This window comes from Paracoccidioides brasiliensis, assembly GCF_000150735.1.
Source record: "Paracoccidioides brasiliensis Pb18 unplaced genomic scaffold supercont2.1, whole genome shotgun sequence".
Lineage (NCBI taxonomy): Eukaryota > Fungi > Ascomycota > Eurotiomycetes > Onygenales > Ajellomycetaceae > Paracoccidioides > Paracoccidioides brasiliensis.
The window spans coordinates 3457170-3472415 of NW_011371358.1; the positions used below are offsets into that span (position 1 = coordinate 3457170).

The 15246-nt window shown below is 48.9% G+C and overlaps 6 protein-coding genes across 6 annotated transcripts; 3 read left to right on the plus strand and 3 right to left on the minus strand.

Moving 5' to 3' along the window:
- Nucleotides 1-228: 228 nt before the first annotated feature.
- PADG_01038 (uncharacterized protein) lies at nt 229-3898 on the plus strand (the record flags this gene model as incomplete). The annotated part of the gene is made up of 8 exons (XM_010757792.1): nt 229-338; nt 413-431; nt 580-645; nt 730-832; nt 920-936; nt 996-2328; nt 2366-2627; nt 2707-3898. 8 exons carry the CDS (start codon nt 229-231, stop codon nt 3896-3898), a joined length of 3102 nt encoding a protein of 1033 aa, XP_010756094.1.
- A 1075-nt stretch (nt 3899-4973) lies between these two features.
- Nucleotides 4974-7126, plus strand: PADG_01039 (coenzyme A transporter; the record flags this gene model as incomplete). The annotated part of the gene is made up of 3 exons (XM_010758283.1): nt 4974-5103; nt 5559-6010; nt 6098-7126. 3 exons carry the CDS (start codon nt 4974-4976, stop codon nt 7124-7126), a joined length of 1611 nt encoding a protein of 536 aa, XP_010756585.1.
- A 722-nt stretch (nt 7127-7848) lies between these two features.
- PADG_01040 (ubiquitin-protein ligase peroxin 12) lies at nt 7849-9480 on the minus strand (the record flags this gene model as incomplete). Its single annotated transcript, XM_010757793.1, has 2 exons — nt 7849-9311; nt 9423-9480. The coding sequence occupies 2 exons, from the start codon at nt 9478-9480 to the stop codon at nt 7849-7851; spliced, it is 1521 nt and encodes a 506-aa protein (XP_010756095.1).
- Nucleotides 9481-9754: 274 nt separating this feature from the next.
- On the minus strand, nt 9755-11950 carry PADG_01041 (ATPase synthesis protein 25, mitochondrial; the record flags this gene model as incomplete). Its single annotated transcript, XM_010757794.1, has 1 exon — nt 9755-11950. One exon carries the CDS (start codon nt 11948-11950, stop codon nt 9755-9757), a length of 2196 nt encoding a protein of 731 aa, XP_010756096.1.
- A 255-nt stretch (nt 11951-12205) lies between these two features.
- On the plus strand, nt 12206-13863 carry PADG_01042 (ribosome-binding protein NMD3; the record flags this gene model as incomplete). Its single annotated transcript, XM_010758284.1, has 2 exons — nt 12206-12276; nt 12354-13863. 2 exons carry the CDS (start codon nt 12206-12208, stop codon nt 13861-13863), a joined length of 1581 nt encoding a protein of 526 aa, XP_010756586.1.
- A 323-nt stretch (nt 13864-14186) lies between these two features.
- On the minus strand, nt 14187-15245 carry PADG_01043 (RNA-binding ATPase activator ESF2; the record flags this gene model as incomplete). Its single annotated transcript, XM_010758285.1, has 1 exon — nt 14187-15245. The coding sequence occupies one exon, from the start codon at nt 15243-15245 to the stop codon at nt 14187-14189; it is 1059 nt and encodes a 352-aa protein (XP_010756587.1).
- Nucleotide 15246: the final 1 nt, after the last annotated feature.

Sequence of the window (15246 nt, forward strand, 5' to 3'; positions counted from 1 at the left end):
GAACAGTTCTTCTCTGAAAAAAAGAACATTGATATATGGGGAAACTTGACACCTTGCGACCCGGGATAATAAGCTAACGTTAGGACTTTCCTACCCTCTCTGTTCCAGGTCCTGTTCAAGCGCAAACCCGTTCAATACCTTCCTCGACCAACCATTGAAGATGATAGAGAGGAGGTGCGTACTACATACTCCTCCCTCTCCTCGTTTTCCGTTTCCTCATCCACATCTATGGATATTGGTCTAATGTATGGGGTTATTTTGTCGTCACAATACACACAGGTCTGGGTTATTCCAGAAACAAATGAGGTGTTCACGATGTATGAGCAGTTCCTTCATAGGTAAGCTTCTTCGGTAGAACTTCGCAATGATGATTATGCACTGCGCAAATTGCTGACATGTCTGCAATGTGCAGGATGAACTTTTACAAACAGGTACATGCAACCTTTCTCAATCAAGGCTTCAGAGTCTTTTCTGATTGCAGTCGCATTCCTCATATATCCTCCTTCCCATTTTGAAGAACTTGGTTACATACATTCGAGCTGTATCGATATACTAAATAAGGCTACTTGAGGTACACAGAGACGATTCATCTGCGAAATAACGGGTCACTCCTCCCTTACCTTTTTCGAGGCTTTGAGGAGTGAAGTATGTCGCATACCAACTTCATCCCACCACTGTGATTTCTAGAGTGATGTTTCCGCTTGCTCTACTTACTGACTTGCCCAACAGGCGGACGGTTCGCGCGAAGTGAACAGCGCATTTCCGGAACCTCTGAAGGAACCTGTGTTGCGCAAAGTCCAATTTTCCACTATATCGCGCATTGACAGTCTTGGTATGTTAGCCCTTTCCTAATATTAAGAAATCTAGTTCCGAAGCTGATCGCAATGTCTTATTTTTTTTTTTTTAAAAAAAAAAATAGTCGACCAAGTTTTCGAAGTATGTCCCTTCTGGCGCCCGTTCTACAAACTCTGTATTATATAATTGACAAATCAAAGGACTTCAAGCAAGATTTCTACCCTGGCGAACGCGTTACCGTCCTCCTCACCAACGGATCCCGCCTCCAGGGCATAGTTCGGGAAAAAGCCCGGTTTCCTGAATTGGTCAATGAAGATGGTACGATAGAGCGAAGAGCGTCATCGAGATATTTGGTGAAATTGGTAAACCGGCACAATGAGGAGGCGTTGTTGGACGATGAACACCTAGTTCGTGACCGGAAGATCTTTACAAAGCAGATGCTACGCTCCTTCATCAAAAATACCGTTACACGGGAGTCGTGGACTGGCGCACCATGGCTGGTTAAACCGCATATTGCTGAGGAATACAGGATCGATACGGAAATTCCAAAACACCTTCAATATGGAAATAAGATTGGAGGAAAGAAAGCAAATGTGGCAGTGGACAAAGAAGAGGATGAAAGCCTCTTTGGGTTCTTTTATTCCAAACAGCGGTGGCCGAACTTGAAACCTGCCGTCAAGGGCCAGAAGACAAAAATCACGGTGCGGGACCTGGCAAAGGCCAGAGAAGATCAATACTTAGAATACCAGCGGGCGCTGAATGAAAACCCTTCGTTTGCTGTTCCTGGGCACGTCGGTCCGGGAGGAGTGTGGCAGATGCCTGGAGGTGACGCCAATTTATATGCTAATGTTTCCGTCGTCGTTCAAAATGGGGTCGCCCCGCCACCTCCTCCACCTTCGATTAAATACCCGATTGAAGATTTAGAAATCCCACCTTCTCGTGATGCTAAACCACGACCCCCTTTGAAGTTCTTAACCGATGAGCAGCAGGGCAAACCGGGGATGGAAGACGGCCTCTTAATTGGTTCCATTAAGATGGAATCGGTTGGACCTATGCTCGAAACCTGGAACACACTTAATGTGTATTGCGAGGTTCTCCAGCTCGACTCCTTCACGTTTGATGATTTCGTCGAGGCCATAATGTTTTCTTCGAATGACGTCACATGTGAGCTCTTTGTGGAAATCCATTGTGCCGTATTGAAAACGCTGGTGAGCGGTGAGAAGGACCAAGATGGTGCCATTCAGATCTCCCTTCCGCCCCTTCCTGATGAACAATCAGAGGAAGAGGAGAGTGGTGAAGACGACGAGGAAGAAGAAAATGAAGAACCAGAACCCGAGCGAGAGCCAACACCGCCACGAAGAACGACCAGAAGCAGCTTTGCTAAGGCTGAAGCGGAAAATCTGAAGCTGCAGCAACAACAGCAGGAATCGCGGAGTCGTTCGAGTACAGCTGAGGTGCAGGTTCATCGCGCAGCAGAGATGTTTGGAGAGTATGGCTGGATTGATCGGCTTCGGAAACGAGACTTCAAACAGGGTGGATGGGAATTAGTGATGGTTGGCCTTCTACATAGACTGTCCTACCGACCGCGGTTACAAAAGTCGTGCGATGAGATCCTGGCTCATCTGGCACCCCTTGACCGCGAACACCACGCAGCAAACAGCACAAGAACAATATGTGACGCTCGACGTTAATTTGCGAGTTCAAGCACTGCAGATTATCTGTATGCTTCTTCTTGAAACGAAGGCGATTAAGAACTACCTTGAAGAATGCAGTAATCAGATGACTGAGTTTCGCAAGGAGAAGATTGAGTATCAACGTGCAAGGAAGGCGGCGTATGTATACATTTACAGATTACTTTTTACATTCTATATTCTCCTTGTTTTTGCAGAGCAAACTAAACTCTTTCTATAGTCTGGAGGAAATCCGACGATTACACGAAGAGCGCAAACAACTACAACCTGAACACCCCCCTTCCCCTGTTCCTGAACTAGAAGATCTTAACGACGTTAAAATGTCTAACCTGGACGAAGCTGAATCCTCCGAAGCCCCCGTCGACACGGACGACGAAGACGCACATCCTGCCCGCTCCCTTCGTCGCGGTGCAGATAGGGCCGCAGAGCGGAAACGGCGACAAGAAGAGGAGCGCGAGCGTAAAGAGCAAGCTGCCAAGATCCCCAAGGGATCAAAACAGTATCAACGCGTGCTGAAGAAGATCGACGAGGAAAAGGCCAAAGTGGCTTCTTATGAGGAGCAGATTGCCGTGTTGGATAATGACCTGCGCGAAGCAGATTGTCCGCGCACACGCGTGTTGGGGAAGGATCGCTTTTGGAATCGGTATTATTGGTTCGAGAGGAATGCGATGCCGTATGAAGGGTTGCCTAGTAGCTCGACGGCGGATGCTGGATATGCAAATGGACGATTGTGGGTGCAGGGGCCCGACGAGATGGAGAGGGAAGGGTTTATCGATTTGGGTGATGAGGATGAGGAGAATTTGAGGTATGTGCGGCGGTTCGGGATGAGTGTTCGGAAACGGAAGGAAGTTGAGGAGGGTGAGAAGGGTGTTTCTGGGGCGCGCGAGTGGGGATATTATGACGACCAGGAGGAGTTGGAAGGGCTTATTGAGTGGTTGGATACGAGGGGGGTGAGGGAGGCCAAATTGAGGAAGGAGTTGCAGGTTTATCGCGAAAGTATTGCAAGGTATATGAGGAATAGGGCGGGGTATATTGGGAAAGAGTTGGGCGGTGGAAAGGGGAAGAAGGACAATGTAAAGGATGAGGAGGATGCTTCTCCTGCAGCAATAGCTGAGGAGCAGCCCCAGCAACAGCGGCCGCAGCAGCCGACGAGAATGTCCACCCGCACCAAATCGGCCGTCGATACCGAACGGCATGGCAACGGTGATCTAACGCGCAAATACCGCTGTCTGCGCTGGACGAATAGCACTGCATTGAGTGAGAATGGGCATTTGCACGTTGAGCCTGCGCGGCCGACAAAGAAGGCGAAGAGGGGTGCGGTTGCGGATGAGCATCATGATGGGAAAGGGGAGGGGAAGGGGGCGGGTGCGGGTGCGGGTGCGAATCGGCAGGGGAAGCTGCTGACGAGATAAGGGGGAGGGAGTTGTTAGGTGAGAATTTGGATGAAACGCTGCTGATTCGGGTCGATGGGGGTGGTGGACCATTGCGCTTGGGTGAATTTGGTTGCCCGTTTATTTTCTTGGAAAAGTCCGTACAGCCCGTTTTAGCATCCCACCGACGTTTATGATACGGGTGACGGTTTTGTTCTTTGGTGATGAGTCTCGCCCTGACCAAACCCCCTCTCTACCCCTTGGCCCCTTATTTGGCGAACAGCTGCACTGTACATGTACTTACTGTTCTTGTCATTTTTTCTTTTCTGCCTTCCCACCTTTCCTTCTTTTCTTTTCCCACTTTCACTATTTTCATTTTACTCTTGTGTGGGGTTTTCTTGATAATCTTGTCTTCTCTGATTCCTGTTATCAGGGCACTTTCATGCATTCTATGGCGTATTCCCCCCCCACCATTGGATTACTTTTAGCTCTGCTTCTGATTATGTGGTCCTTTTCTCATGCTATTGGCATTGCAGGTTTTGACGGAAGCGGGTTTTATTTTATTTTGGATTTACTCTTTTGATCATGAAGTTTTCCACTTATTTATTTGTTATCGGTTATTTATCCTTTAGGACGGATCGAATTCTTGGGAAATAAAAAGAGAAAACGGGATGAATGGAGGCTTGTTCTGCATCTTCTTTTGGAGAAGAATTTTCAGTTTTGAGCGATTGGATAGATTTTTTTTTTTTCTCATCTAGGCCTTTCCTCCCCATCTATTTATCGCATACATACATACATATATATATATATACTTTCCGCTGGATTTAGCTTGTCTACGACCCACCAAGTTTGAATGTTGATATTGATACTTTATGTTGTTATTGATACTGATATTCAGCCATTCATCTTGCTTCCTTGCACAGTTCTTGCCTGACGTCACCACCATCACGTGATTCACTTGTCCCTTAATGTATCAGGGAATCCCCCACCCTGTTTCTAACAATACCAATAACCCTAACTAACTAACTAACTAACTAGGTTAGTTAATAACTAGGTTAGTTAACTAACTATAGTTAGTAACAAAGTATTGCAGCTGAATAATCGCAAGATTTTGGTTATGAATGTCTCGTCGTTTACCAAGATCTCCGCAAGTCACATGACCTGTAGCCCAAACGAAACAAATCATCCGAATCCGACGCCAGCCGCAGGATTTTTGGTATTTTCCCTGTTTTCTACCGATACAAAGAGTATGTTTTCTTCCCCACCGCTAAAAGGGTACACAGCGCGACTGAACGCACCGCGAAGACTTAAAATGTACGAGAGACTGATCCACTCTCTGCAGAATTAAGTTGCACCTTTCCCCACGATGCAATATTCCTGCGATCGGCGACTCCATTGCGAAACCTGAGCTGCATAACCCCGCATCACCACAACGGGCCAGTCCGAAAAGAAAGTGGAAGAAGAAGCAGAAGGAGAAATGCTGGCGAAGATAGCTATATGCCACTTCGTTGTTTTACCTTCTCTACCTCATTTTGACAGAGCAGTGATATCAGAAGAGATGTGTTGGTAGAGAGGGAACCTCTCCTCTGATTGGAATTTTTTTTTTTTTTTTTTTTTTTTTTTAGTTGAACGGAGGTGGCTTAGTTAGTTACCCGAGGTTCGGGATTAAGATAGACCAACTTCGACGACGTCACACTCATAGCTGCAGGTGCAGGGACAGCAATTGCAACCGCAATTGCAATCGCATACGAATACACATACATATCCTCTCAGTATTCCATCACAGAAACGAGAGCTGCGACTTCGACGACAAGATCAGAAACGTTGATTCAGGAGAACTTAAACCCGCGGTACGGCATTGACAGCTGGACTGGCATAGACGCCATACCTGGGTCATTGATGGCTACTCCCCTGGGAATGCTGAGGGGAAAGAATGCGGCGGGAGAGCATGAGCTCCATGTTTCCCAAGCTCCCCCGCCAGTTTGTCCAGTTGACGATGAGGCTATTGATCTGATGAAGAAGGCGGGGGTCGAGCGGGGGGATGAAGCTGGAGCTGAAGCTGTGGGTGCGAACCCAGATGTCAAGGTTCTAAATACGAGGAATTTGGATTATATTCTTAAAAGCGGGTTGGCCGGGGGGATGGCAGGGTGTGCGGTATAGATTTCCCTGTTTCTTCTATCACAAGCAGTCTGGCTTGGTTCTGCATGGGTATCTCCAAACTAACCATGTCAATCAACACAGGCAAAAACAGTAGTGGGGCCCCTAGACCGCGTCAAAATCCTCTTTCAAACGTCAAACCCGCAGTTCGCGAGATACTCCACGAGCTGGTTCGGTGTCGCACGCGCCATGCAGGACATCAACAGAAACGAAGGCATGCGCGGACTCTTCAAGGGACACTCAGCAACACTGCTCCGCATCTTCCCCTACGCTGCCATCAAGTTCCTAGCCTACGAGCAGATCCGCGCCATCGTGATCCCGTCGCGAGGCAAGGAGACGCCCTTTCGCAGATTGATCAGCGGAAGCCTGGCGGGCATTACGTCCGTATTCTTCACCTATCCGCTTGAGGTGATGCGGGTGCACTTGGCGTTTGAGACGAAGCATGGCATCCGCGCGTCCCTGAGGAGGATTTGCAGGCAGATCTATAACGAGGGTAGACCTGGCGTGGCTACGGCTACGGCTACGACTAGGGCTACTTCTGCACCAATCCCACCTACATCGTCGCCAGACGGTTTCTTCACCAACTCCCCACACCCCCCACGACCCGTCTGGGGCCTCTCAAACTTCTACCGCGGCTTCTCTCCCACACTCCTGGGAATGCTCCCCTATGCCGGCATGTCCTTCCTTACCCACGACACCATGGGCGACTTGCTCCGCCACCCCATACTAGCACCCTACACTACAATCCCTCACTCCGAAAACCTCACCACAACCACAACCACAACCACCGCCTCCTCCTCCTCGTCGCAACCCCAACCTTACAAACACGTCCAACTAAAAGCCTCCGCCGAACTCTTCTCCGGCGCCGTCGCTGGCCTCGTCTCGCAAACCAGCTCGTATCCGTTGGAAGTCATCCGGCGGCGGATGCAGGTGGCAGGCACGATGGGTGATGGGCATAAAGTGGGTATTGCGGAGACAGCGAGGAGGATCTTTGCTGAGAAGGGGTTTAGGGGGTTTTGGGTTGGGTTGACGATTGGGTATATGAAGGTTGTGCCTATGGTGGCGACGAGTTTCTTTGTTTATGAGAGGGCGAAGTGGTGGTTGGGGATTTAAGTCAGAGCGATGGATTTTCTCTTCAAGGGAGAAAAAGATGGGTGGGATATTGAATGAGTTGATGAATGCGGGTGATTTGGATGAATGTTTTATTTGCATTGCGCGAGATGGGAATTTTCTGGGGCTTTTAGATTTTTTCTTCTTTCTTCTTTTTCTTTTTCTTTTTCTTTTTCTTTTTTTTACTTTGGCTATGTTTGTATTTGTTTCTCGCCTAGTAGGACATATCTAGATTTTCCCTTTTTCTTGTTGTATGCTTTGCATTTGGCACGTTTGTATATGGGCAGCTGCACATACGTCATGTTTTGCGATGGTAATCTTATTTGGCTTCTCTGTCCGCGTCGGCAATGGTATTTCTTTTCCCATTCTCTGTGTTCTCTCTGCACCTCATTTTCTTTACAGGGTGGCTGACAGGTTTGCTAAGCCTCCTGTTCTTGTACATTGACGATTAGATCTACCTTGCAATGCATATATATATTCTGCACTGTAGAATGGGGATTCATGCCACAGGATCAAAATATGGAAATATAATATTGATGATGTAATTTTCGTGGTAGTATCTTAGGCTATCTGCTCACGTATATGATGATCGTGTAGTGTAAATAGTGTACATGTAATCCGACAACCAAGTCCCCAATCCAAATGAAATCTACATGCTAGCCAACAACCCATATCTCTTCCACCCCATAAGAAGAGTACAACAATCCACAAACATATTTAAGAAATTAAACAAGCACCCGCCTCAACCCCTCCGAACCCCCCAACACCTTTCGTCCCGTAACCGCACACCTCCCTTTCCCACTTTCCCATCTCCCAACCCGACTCCTAGTGCCTGCGGCAGCTATTCCCTTCTCCGTACCTCCAACACGACTAGAACCGGTTTGCTCTCCTTCCTCCTTATTCTTCTCTTCATCCTCATCATCCCCCCACTCTGCCCCCTCCCCATTCATAAAGTCAAGCTGCCTCTCATGCTCCCCTTTGATCCAACGGAATATACAGCTGTAGCAAAAGACATACCCGGTCTGGCAGGCAGTTGGGTTATTGAGCGGATGAAGACATATGGGACAAGGCGATTGTGTGGCAACAGCGGTAGGATCTGATGTAGCAGCGGGGTCGATGGGGGGTAATGGCACAGTGAAGATGGGGAGGTATGATGTGGAAGATATGGGAGGGCTAGGAAATCTCCGGGTATGTGTTTGTGACTGCGCAAGGTTTTCAGAGGAACTCGTAACTGCCTTTTGTCCTTTGCCAGCAAGTGCAGACGCTGTCGCTGCTTTGGGCGATATCATGCCCGAAACGACCGGGGCGGGCAGGTCGATTGCCTCTGTCGCTTTGCGAGCGAGTTGTCGTGAGAAATCGCTCGCATGCCACCATTCCAGAAACTTTAAGGCGAAAATGGAGGTTGGGAGAAAGAATTTTAACGGTCCTAGGAGATGAGGGTATATGTTTTGCGGACTTAGGAAACTTATCGCACCACCCGGGCGGGTGGCGGGAGTATTCGACTTCGCCTTTGGAGGCTGCATAGCTAGCTCTATTGCAGCGTGATCTGCGGGTCCCAGCCGCCGTATCCGCGTGCCTATCAGCCACAGGAATGGAGAGGAGTATTTCGTGTTCCCGAATAGATAGGCCAGATTGAAGGCCAGGATGGCAAAGTAATACGCTGCGTTCACCGACGGGTAGACGTTTCTCAGGAACCATTTGTAATAGTGCATCAGCCTTTGGCGCACGGTAGGATTGTGCGGGAGATCGGCGTCAGGTTGATACCGTGGTCCTCCTCCGCTGGCGGCCAGCGCAGCATGCGGAGCAGCGTGGATGTCATACCCTTCATCCAGCTTGCGTTTCAGATACGGAATCCCAACCATCACCGCCAGGTTCTTCCATATATCTGACGAGCGAAGTTTGAGTGTTTCACGCACAGGGGCCGCAGCGCCGAGCTGGGCGCGTGGGATTTCACCACTTTTTGTCGCGAGGACACGCTCGCGTTTCAGCGAGTAGAAGTTTTCTGTGAAGGAGCCGCCAAATGTGAGGAGGTAGTAGCGTTCGACAAGGAGAGAGAGGAGGGTGTAGAGCTCATCGAAGGAGTTGAGGGCGCGGAGGAGGTAGCGGGGGTGTCGGTGTGTGGCTACAGCGAGGATGTAGCGGAGGGAGGGCGGGAGGAGGGCAGACAGCTGTTGCTCCGAGAGAATTTCTGGGAAATAAGTCAGTATGGAGCACGCAAAGATCAGGAGGTTGCGCGGAATTAGTGTTTTTGAGGTATGTAGAGGTAGATCTTGGGAGGGATGCGGAAGAGGTGGCTTACCGAACAACGACGGTTTGAAATCATCAAACTCATTCTGCAGGGAGGACATATACTCCATATTGGCAGACTAATAACCCCAATTATCGGGCTGAAAGACTCAACACAGCTTGTGCCTGTAAAAGCGCTGTGTCGTTGGTATCCCAAGAAGCACCGGAAGTTGAGATTCTAGGGCCACAAATAGCCGAGGCATCTCTAGATCTAGTGTTAACTAACTAACGGATGATGACTCAGCAGAATCAGTGGTCTTGAAAATTAAGGTCAAGTTCTATATATGATCTTATATGCAAATTCTTATCATTGTTCTGTGAAAGGAAAAAAATGGGGCATATAAACTAGTTTTCTGGCAGTGTGCCCAGCTCTGTCTGAATCAGACGCTCCTTTCGCTCGTTCATTTTTTGATTTTGTATTGCAGTTCGACAGTGATGCCACGTCTTGACGATCAGAGCCGGCAAATTATGCTGGACTGTGTCGTCTATATCTGGATATGCGAGGGCAATACATTTTGACACAACCTCTGCCAGCTCAGCATCAAAGAAAACTGGCGGGTCTTCCCTCCACATCATTGGAATACAGTTCAAAAGTGTGGTCCTGGACTGTTGCCAATCCCCCAATTCTGCGTGGAGATTGAAGAGAAACAGATAAAACGATTTCCCTCGATGAATGCCTGCAAGGGCTACTTCACCCCATGCATTCCAGAATTTCGCATACTCGCCCTGGTCGGAGTGCACACGAAGTATGTCTAAGTATTCTTTCTCTCCCAGTGCAACTTTCGCAGCTCTAATAATGCTAGCTAGGCGCGTCTGAATGCGCTGCACAGACTCGAATTCGTCGATAGAAACAGGAATGCGATTTCCGGTAATTGCCGCACTGTGGAGATTTCCCGGCTTCACCGCATACACTCTCGTCCTATATGAGACGGCAAGGAAGACTCTGATGAGGAAGTCTGCATGTAGGATATTGGTGCCCCTGAGAGCTGCATTCTCTATAAGTCGCAATGCCAATTCCATATCTGCACCGGGAAGACGTAGTCTTGGGGGATTCGAGTTTGGATCAGGTTTGAATGCGAGCAACGCATCTAGAATCCGCAAGACTAGAGCCCGCGGTAAAGGGTAATTTGAAACGATATGCTCCTTGAATGCTTGAAAGAGGTCCTCTTTGCGATAGCCAGAATGTTGAAGGAGGATTGCAGTACACATAAGTTCTAGTTTTTGGGCGGAGGCGATTTGGGGAGCAGTTCTTGCGAGTTCTTCGTAGAATCTCTGTAAAAAGCTTGTAGAAGTTCTATCGTCCATCCCTTGCCCCAGTTCATCGATAGCTTTATCTGGTTCGAGATTTGATAAATAGTTGAAAAGGGATGGTAGCGATTCCTGACTCGAGGTTGATTTAGCAGATTTGGTTGCTACCGTTGTGTCTGTGGGAACAAAATCCGTGGCAGATCCTCTCTTATCTCGTAGCCGATGCAAACTTGTAGATATACTCCTCAGTTGTTCATAGTTGGCTCGAATTGGGGGTGTTTGGCTAACTCGATGGCTGAAGTCAGCCGCTGTAACAGTTGAAGACTCATGAGTAAAACCCACCACTTGTGGAGGCTCTTCCGCCTGAGGTTTGGGGAGGCCTGGATTATCCATGGAATTTTTTTCAAGAGTCTGACGCCAAAGACTCTCCAAGTCAATTTCTTCCCTCTTCTCCTCCGTCATCATTTGGACAACAATTCGAGTACCCTGAATAACAGTTCCGAAACCAACAAACCCAGCCTTTTGCACCCCCTCTGGCTTGCTAAGTTGACCACCTTCAACAATTCCTACATCGACACATATCCAACCGGTTGTAATGCCATCATCTGGTTGTTTAAGGGTTGATCCGGCACGCTTGATTAGCCTTGCTCGCCGAGCTTTTCTTCGGAGTTTGATTTTTAGCTCGTTCCTCCCCAGAAGGCCATCAGCATCAGGTCGTAACTTATAGGTAGTCCGTAACCATCGACAAAATTTATCCGCTGACACATTGAGATGTTTGACGCTGCGAGCGGTCCCAAAAATCATAATCAGATTTGCTCCCAGAGCAGGGGGGGGATCGAGTGTGCGAAGGTCGAGAAGGTTGAGATTATCGAGGCCAATATCAACAGATATGTACTCAAGAAGAACTTTTAGAATTGGGGGTGGATTTTCTGGAAGAGGAGGTAACTCTTGCTGCTGTCTCATCGGGTGTAGTGCCATCTCTTGCACCTCTTCCTGCAGGTACCAAGGGACATGTTGCTCGGAATTTTCTTGTGGATATGAGCCCTCTTGGGCAGCGGAGTTTTCAGATACTGCATCAGCAGCCAGGGAGGGATCGTCTTTGGCCTGGCTTGAGAAAAGCTTCACATGCCGGGTTGGAAAGCTTCCAGATAGATGTGGAGGGTGGGCTTTAGATGGCGAAACTGAACCAATCGCTGGAGGAGTAATTGTCACGCCAGAAGCAGAAACAAAGGATCGAATGACATTCTGACGGCAGGCATGGCATTGAATACCTCTTAGAAGGACCCTGCTCATTGCGAAAGGCTCTGTTACCACCAATTGGAGATGTCATTTCAGATCGTTATTAGTTTGCAATACGAAAAAAAGAGTAAAAATGATTAAGGAGAGAGCCAGAGCGTCGGTAGAATATAAATCCGCCATGTTGACTAATCCAGTATTATCTTGGAAAATTACCTTTGATATTATTTTGCTTTGAATATCTTTTATAACTTACTTACAACACACTCCAAACTACACTTATCTTGAATTTGTCTCCTTATTACCGCCATCATGTCAATGGACTTGGATTCCCATGTGTCGATGCAGCAGGTTGCTTTCCATCCACAGCAACAGACAGCAACGTAAGTGCCCTGGCAACTTTCCCCCACATACTAAAGCCGAGAAAATAGCAGCAATAGTCTAAATTTATATCATTCAGGATCCTTTGCTGTAACTGCGGAGCTCCCGTCGACGGAACAAATGCCGCTGGCGCCCTATGCGAAGATTGCGTCAAGTTGACAGTTGATATATCACAAGGAATACAGCGAGAAGCCACGCTGCACTGCTGCAAGGACTGCGAGCGCTGGCTACAGCCTCCAAACCAGTGGATTAGTGCCGCCATCGAGTCCAGAGAATTGCTTGCACTATGTCTACGGAAATTACGTGGATTGGGCAAGGTGCGAATTATCGATGCTGGGTTCATATGGACAGAACCGCATTCGAAGCGTATCAAGGTTAAAATTACGGTTCAACAGGAGGCATTCCAGGGCACTATTATGCAGCAAACGTTCGAAGTGGAGTATGTGGTGGCATCTCAGCAGTGCTCCGAGTGCGCCAAGTCATACACACCCAACACGTGGAGGGCATTGGTTCAAGTTCGGCAGAAAGTGCCTCACAAACGAACGTTCCTGTACCTCGAGCAGCTGATTTTGAAACACTCCGCCCACAAGGATACGATAAACATCAAAGAAGCCAAGGACGGTTTGGATTTCTTTTTCTCCCAACGAAACCACGCCGAGAAGCTGGTAGACTTCCTCTCTTCGGTAGCGCCAGTTCGTGTCAAGAAGTCGCAAGAGCTCATATCTGTGGATGTGCACACGTCTACAAAGTCATACAAAATCACATTCTCCGTTTACCTGATACCCATTTGCAAAGACGATTTGGTTGCACTTCCCTTATCCCTGGCGAAATCGTTAAGTAACATCCACCCCCTTACCCTGTGTTATCGCGTGGGCACATCGATTGGTTTGCTGGACCCAGCCACCTTGCGAACCGCCGATATTCCGTCGCCAGTATATTGGAGAACCCCGTTTAAGAACCTGGCGGACGTCCGAGAACTTGTTGAATTCATTGTCATGGACATCGAACCTGCTGGGAAATCAGTTGGACACTTTCACCTCGCTGAAGCGACGGTTGCCCGCGCATCCGACCTCGGATCCAATGACACGACTTACTTCACGAGAACGCATCTTGGTGGGGTCCTCCGTGTAGGGGATTCTGTGATGGGGTATCTGTTGACCGGGTCGAACTTCAACGATTCGAACTTCGAGGCCTTGGAGCGGAGTGGCACATATAGCTCCACCATACCGGACGTGGTGCTCGTCAAGAAACACTATCCCAGGAAGAAGAAGGCCAAGAGAAACTGGCGTCTGAAGCGCCTGAACCGCGAGGAAGAGGCGGCTACGGCTTCAGCGCGGAAACAAGAGAAGGATCTTTTGGAGGAAGACTTCGAAATGTTCCTGCGGGATGTGGAAGAGGATGCGGAGTTGAGGAGTACACTGGCACTCTACAAGGCTAAGAGGGTTCAGGTGGAGGCTGATCGCATGGAGGGTATTGAGAGGGATGCAATGAGCGTTGTTGAGGAAGAAGAAGATGATGAGGATGGCGTTCCCAAGATTAGTATGGATGAGCTGCTGGATGATTTCGAAGATTTGAATGTTGAGGATTGAAGGGTGTTCAAGTTGTTTACTTTCTTCTTTATAGAGACGACCCGATATTTGCATTTACGATGACTGGCCATTGGCGTTAGGGGATGGGTAATAGTTGATATGTTCAAAGCGAAAACCTGTGCCTTCGTTTCCACTTGGGATGGAATAATTAGGGATGATTAGGTTGGGGGATTATCATGACAAAAAAGTTCAAACAGCATTTGGGCGGTATATAGAATAGCAAATAAATATAGGATTTCAATATCCTTCTAAAAACATATCCAGTCCTAAATTCGACACAGACAACCACTCAATAAATAAATCAATAAATAAAATACAACCCCCTAAAATATCTTCCCCAACACCCTCTTCACATCCGCATCCAACGCCTTCTCCCCATCCTTTCCACCAGCCCGAACCTCATTCTGCCTAAACACTCTCCTAACATCAATGCCAGCCATTCCACTACCATCACCATCACCATCACCATCCACCCCCTGCTTTCCCTTCTCCCTCCCCTTCTCAACCCTCTTCCTCCTAATCCCCTCAACGACCCTCCCCCTCTCCACCCCGTCCACAAACACCCTCTCCTCCCTCCGAGCCCTCGCATCCTCAATCCGCCTCCTAGCCTCCCTCTCGGACCTCTCCCGCTGAACTTGCTCCATCAGATCCCCCCACTTAAAGCCGCGCAGGTACTTCATAGTCCACACGTCGTCGTGGTACCAGCCGCCCTTCTTGCCGCCGACGATGGTGGCGTTGAGGGTCTGCGCGCAGATCTTGGCGGTGCGCTTGGAGGCGAATTCGACCCAACCGTCTGTGTAGGTGCGGCGGCGGTTGGTGGTGGGGCGTTTGGAGGTGGAGGGGCGGGGCGTGTGCGGGGATAGGAAGATTTTGGTGATGGGGCTGAAGCCTCGCTGGGTTAGGAGGGATTTTAGAGCGGAGGGTTTGAGGTAGGGTGGGAGCGAGGAGAAGTAGATGACGCCTGTTTTGTCTTTGCGGGGTTTTAGGGATTTGGGTTTGGTTGTTGCTGTTGCTGTTGTTGCTGCTGCTGCTGCTGCTGCTGTTGTTGTTGTTGTTGAGATGTCTTTGCGGCGTGTTTTCTCCTCGTTCTCGTCCTCGTCCGCTCCCCCCTCCACTTCATCGCTGCGTTTCACAAATGTCTCTGCATCGCCCATAGCTGCTGCCTCGTTATCCCCATCGCCAACCCCATCCTCCCCCTCGCCGCTATCCGCATCCTCAAATACCTTCCTCCTCTTCCTCTCTCGTCCCATCACCGTCCCCAATGTTGTATTCCGCCCTTTCCCCTTAGCCTCCTGCACCGCCTCAGAATCATAGCCCCCCTCACTCCCCTCGCCTTCACTCGACTCGATGTCAAGATATTCGTTCCGTTTCCGCGCCGCCATG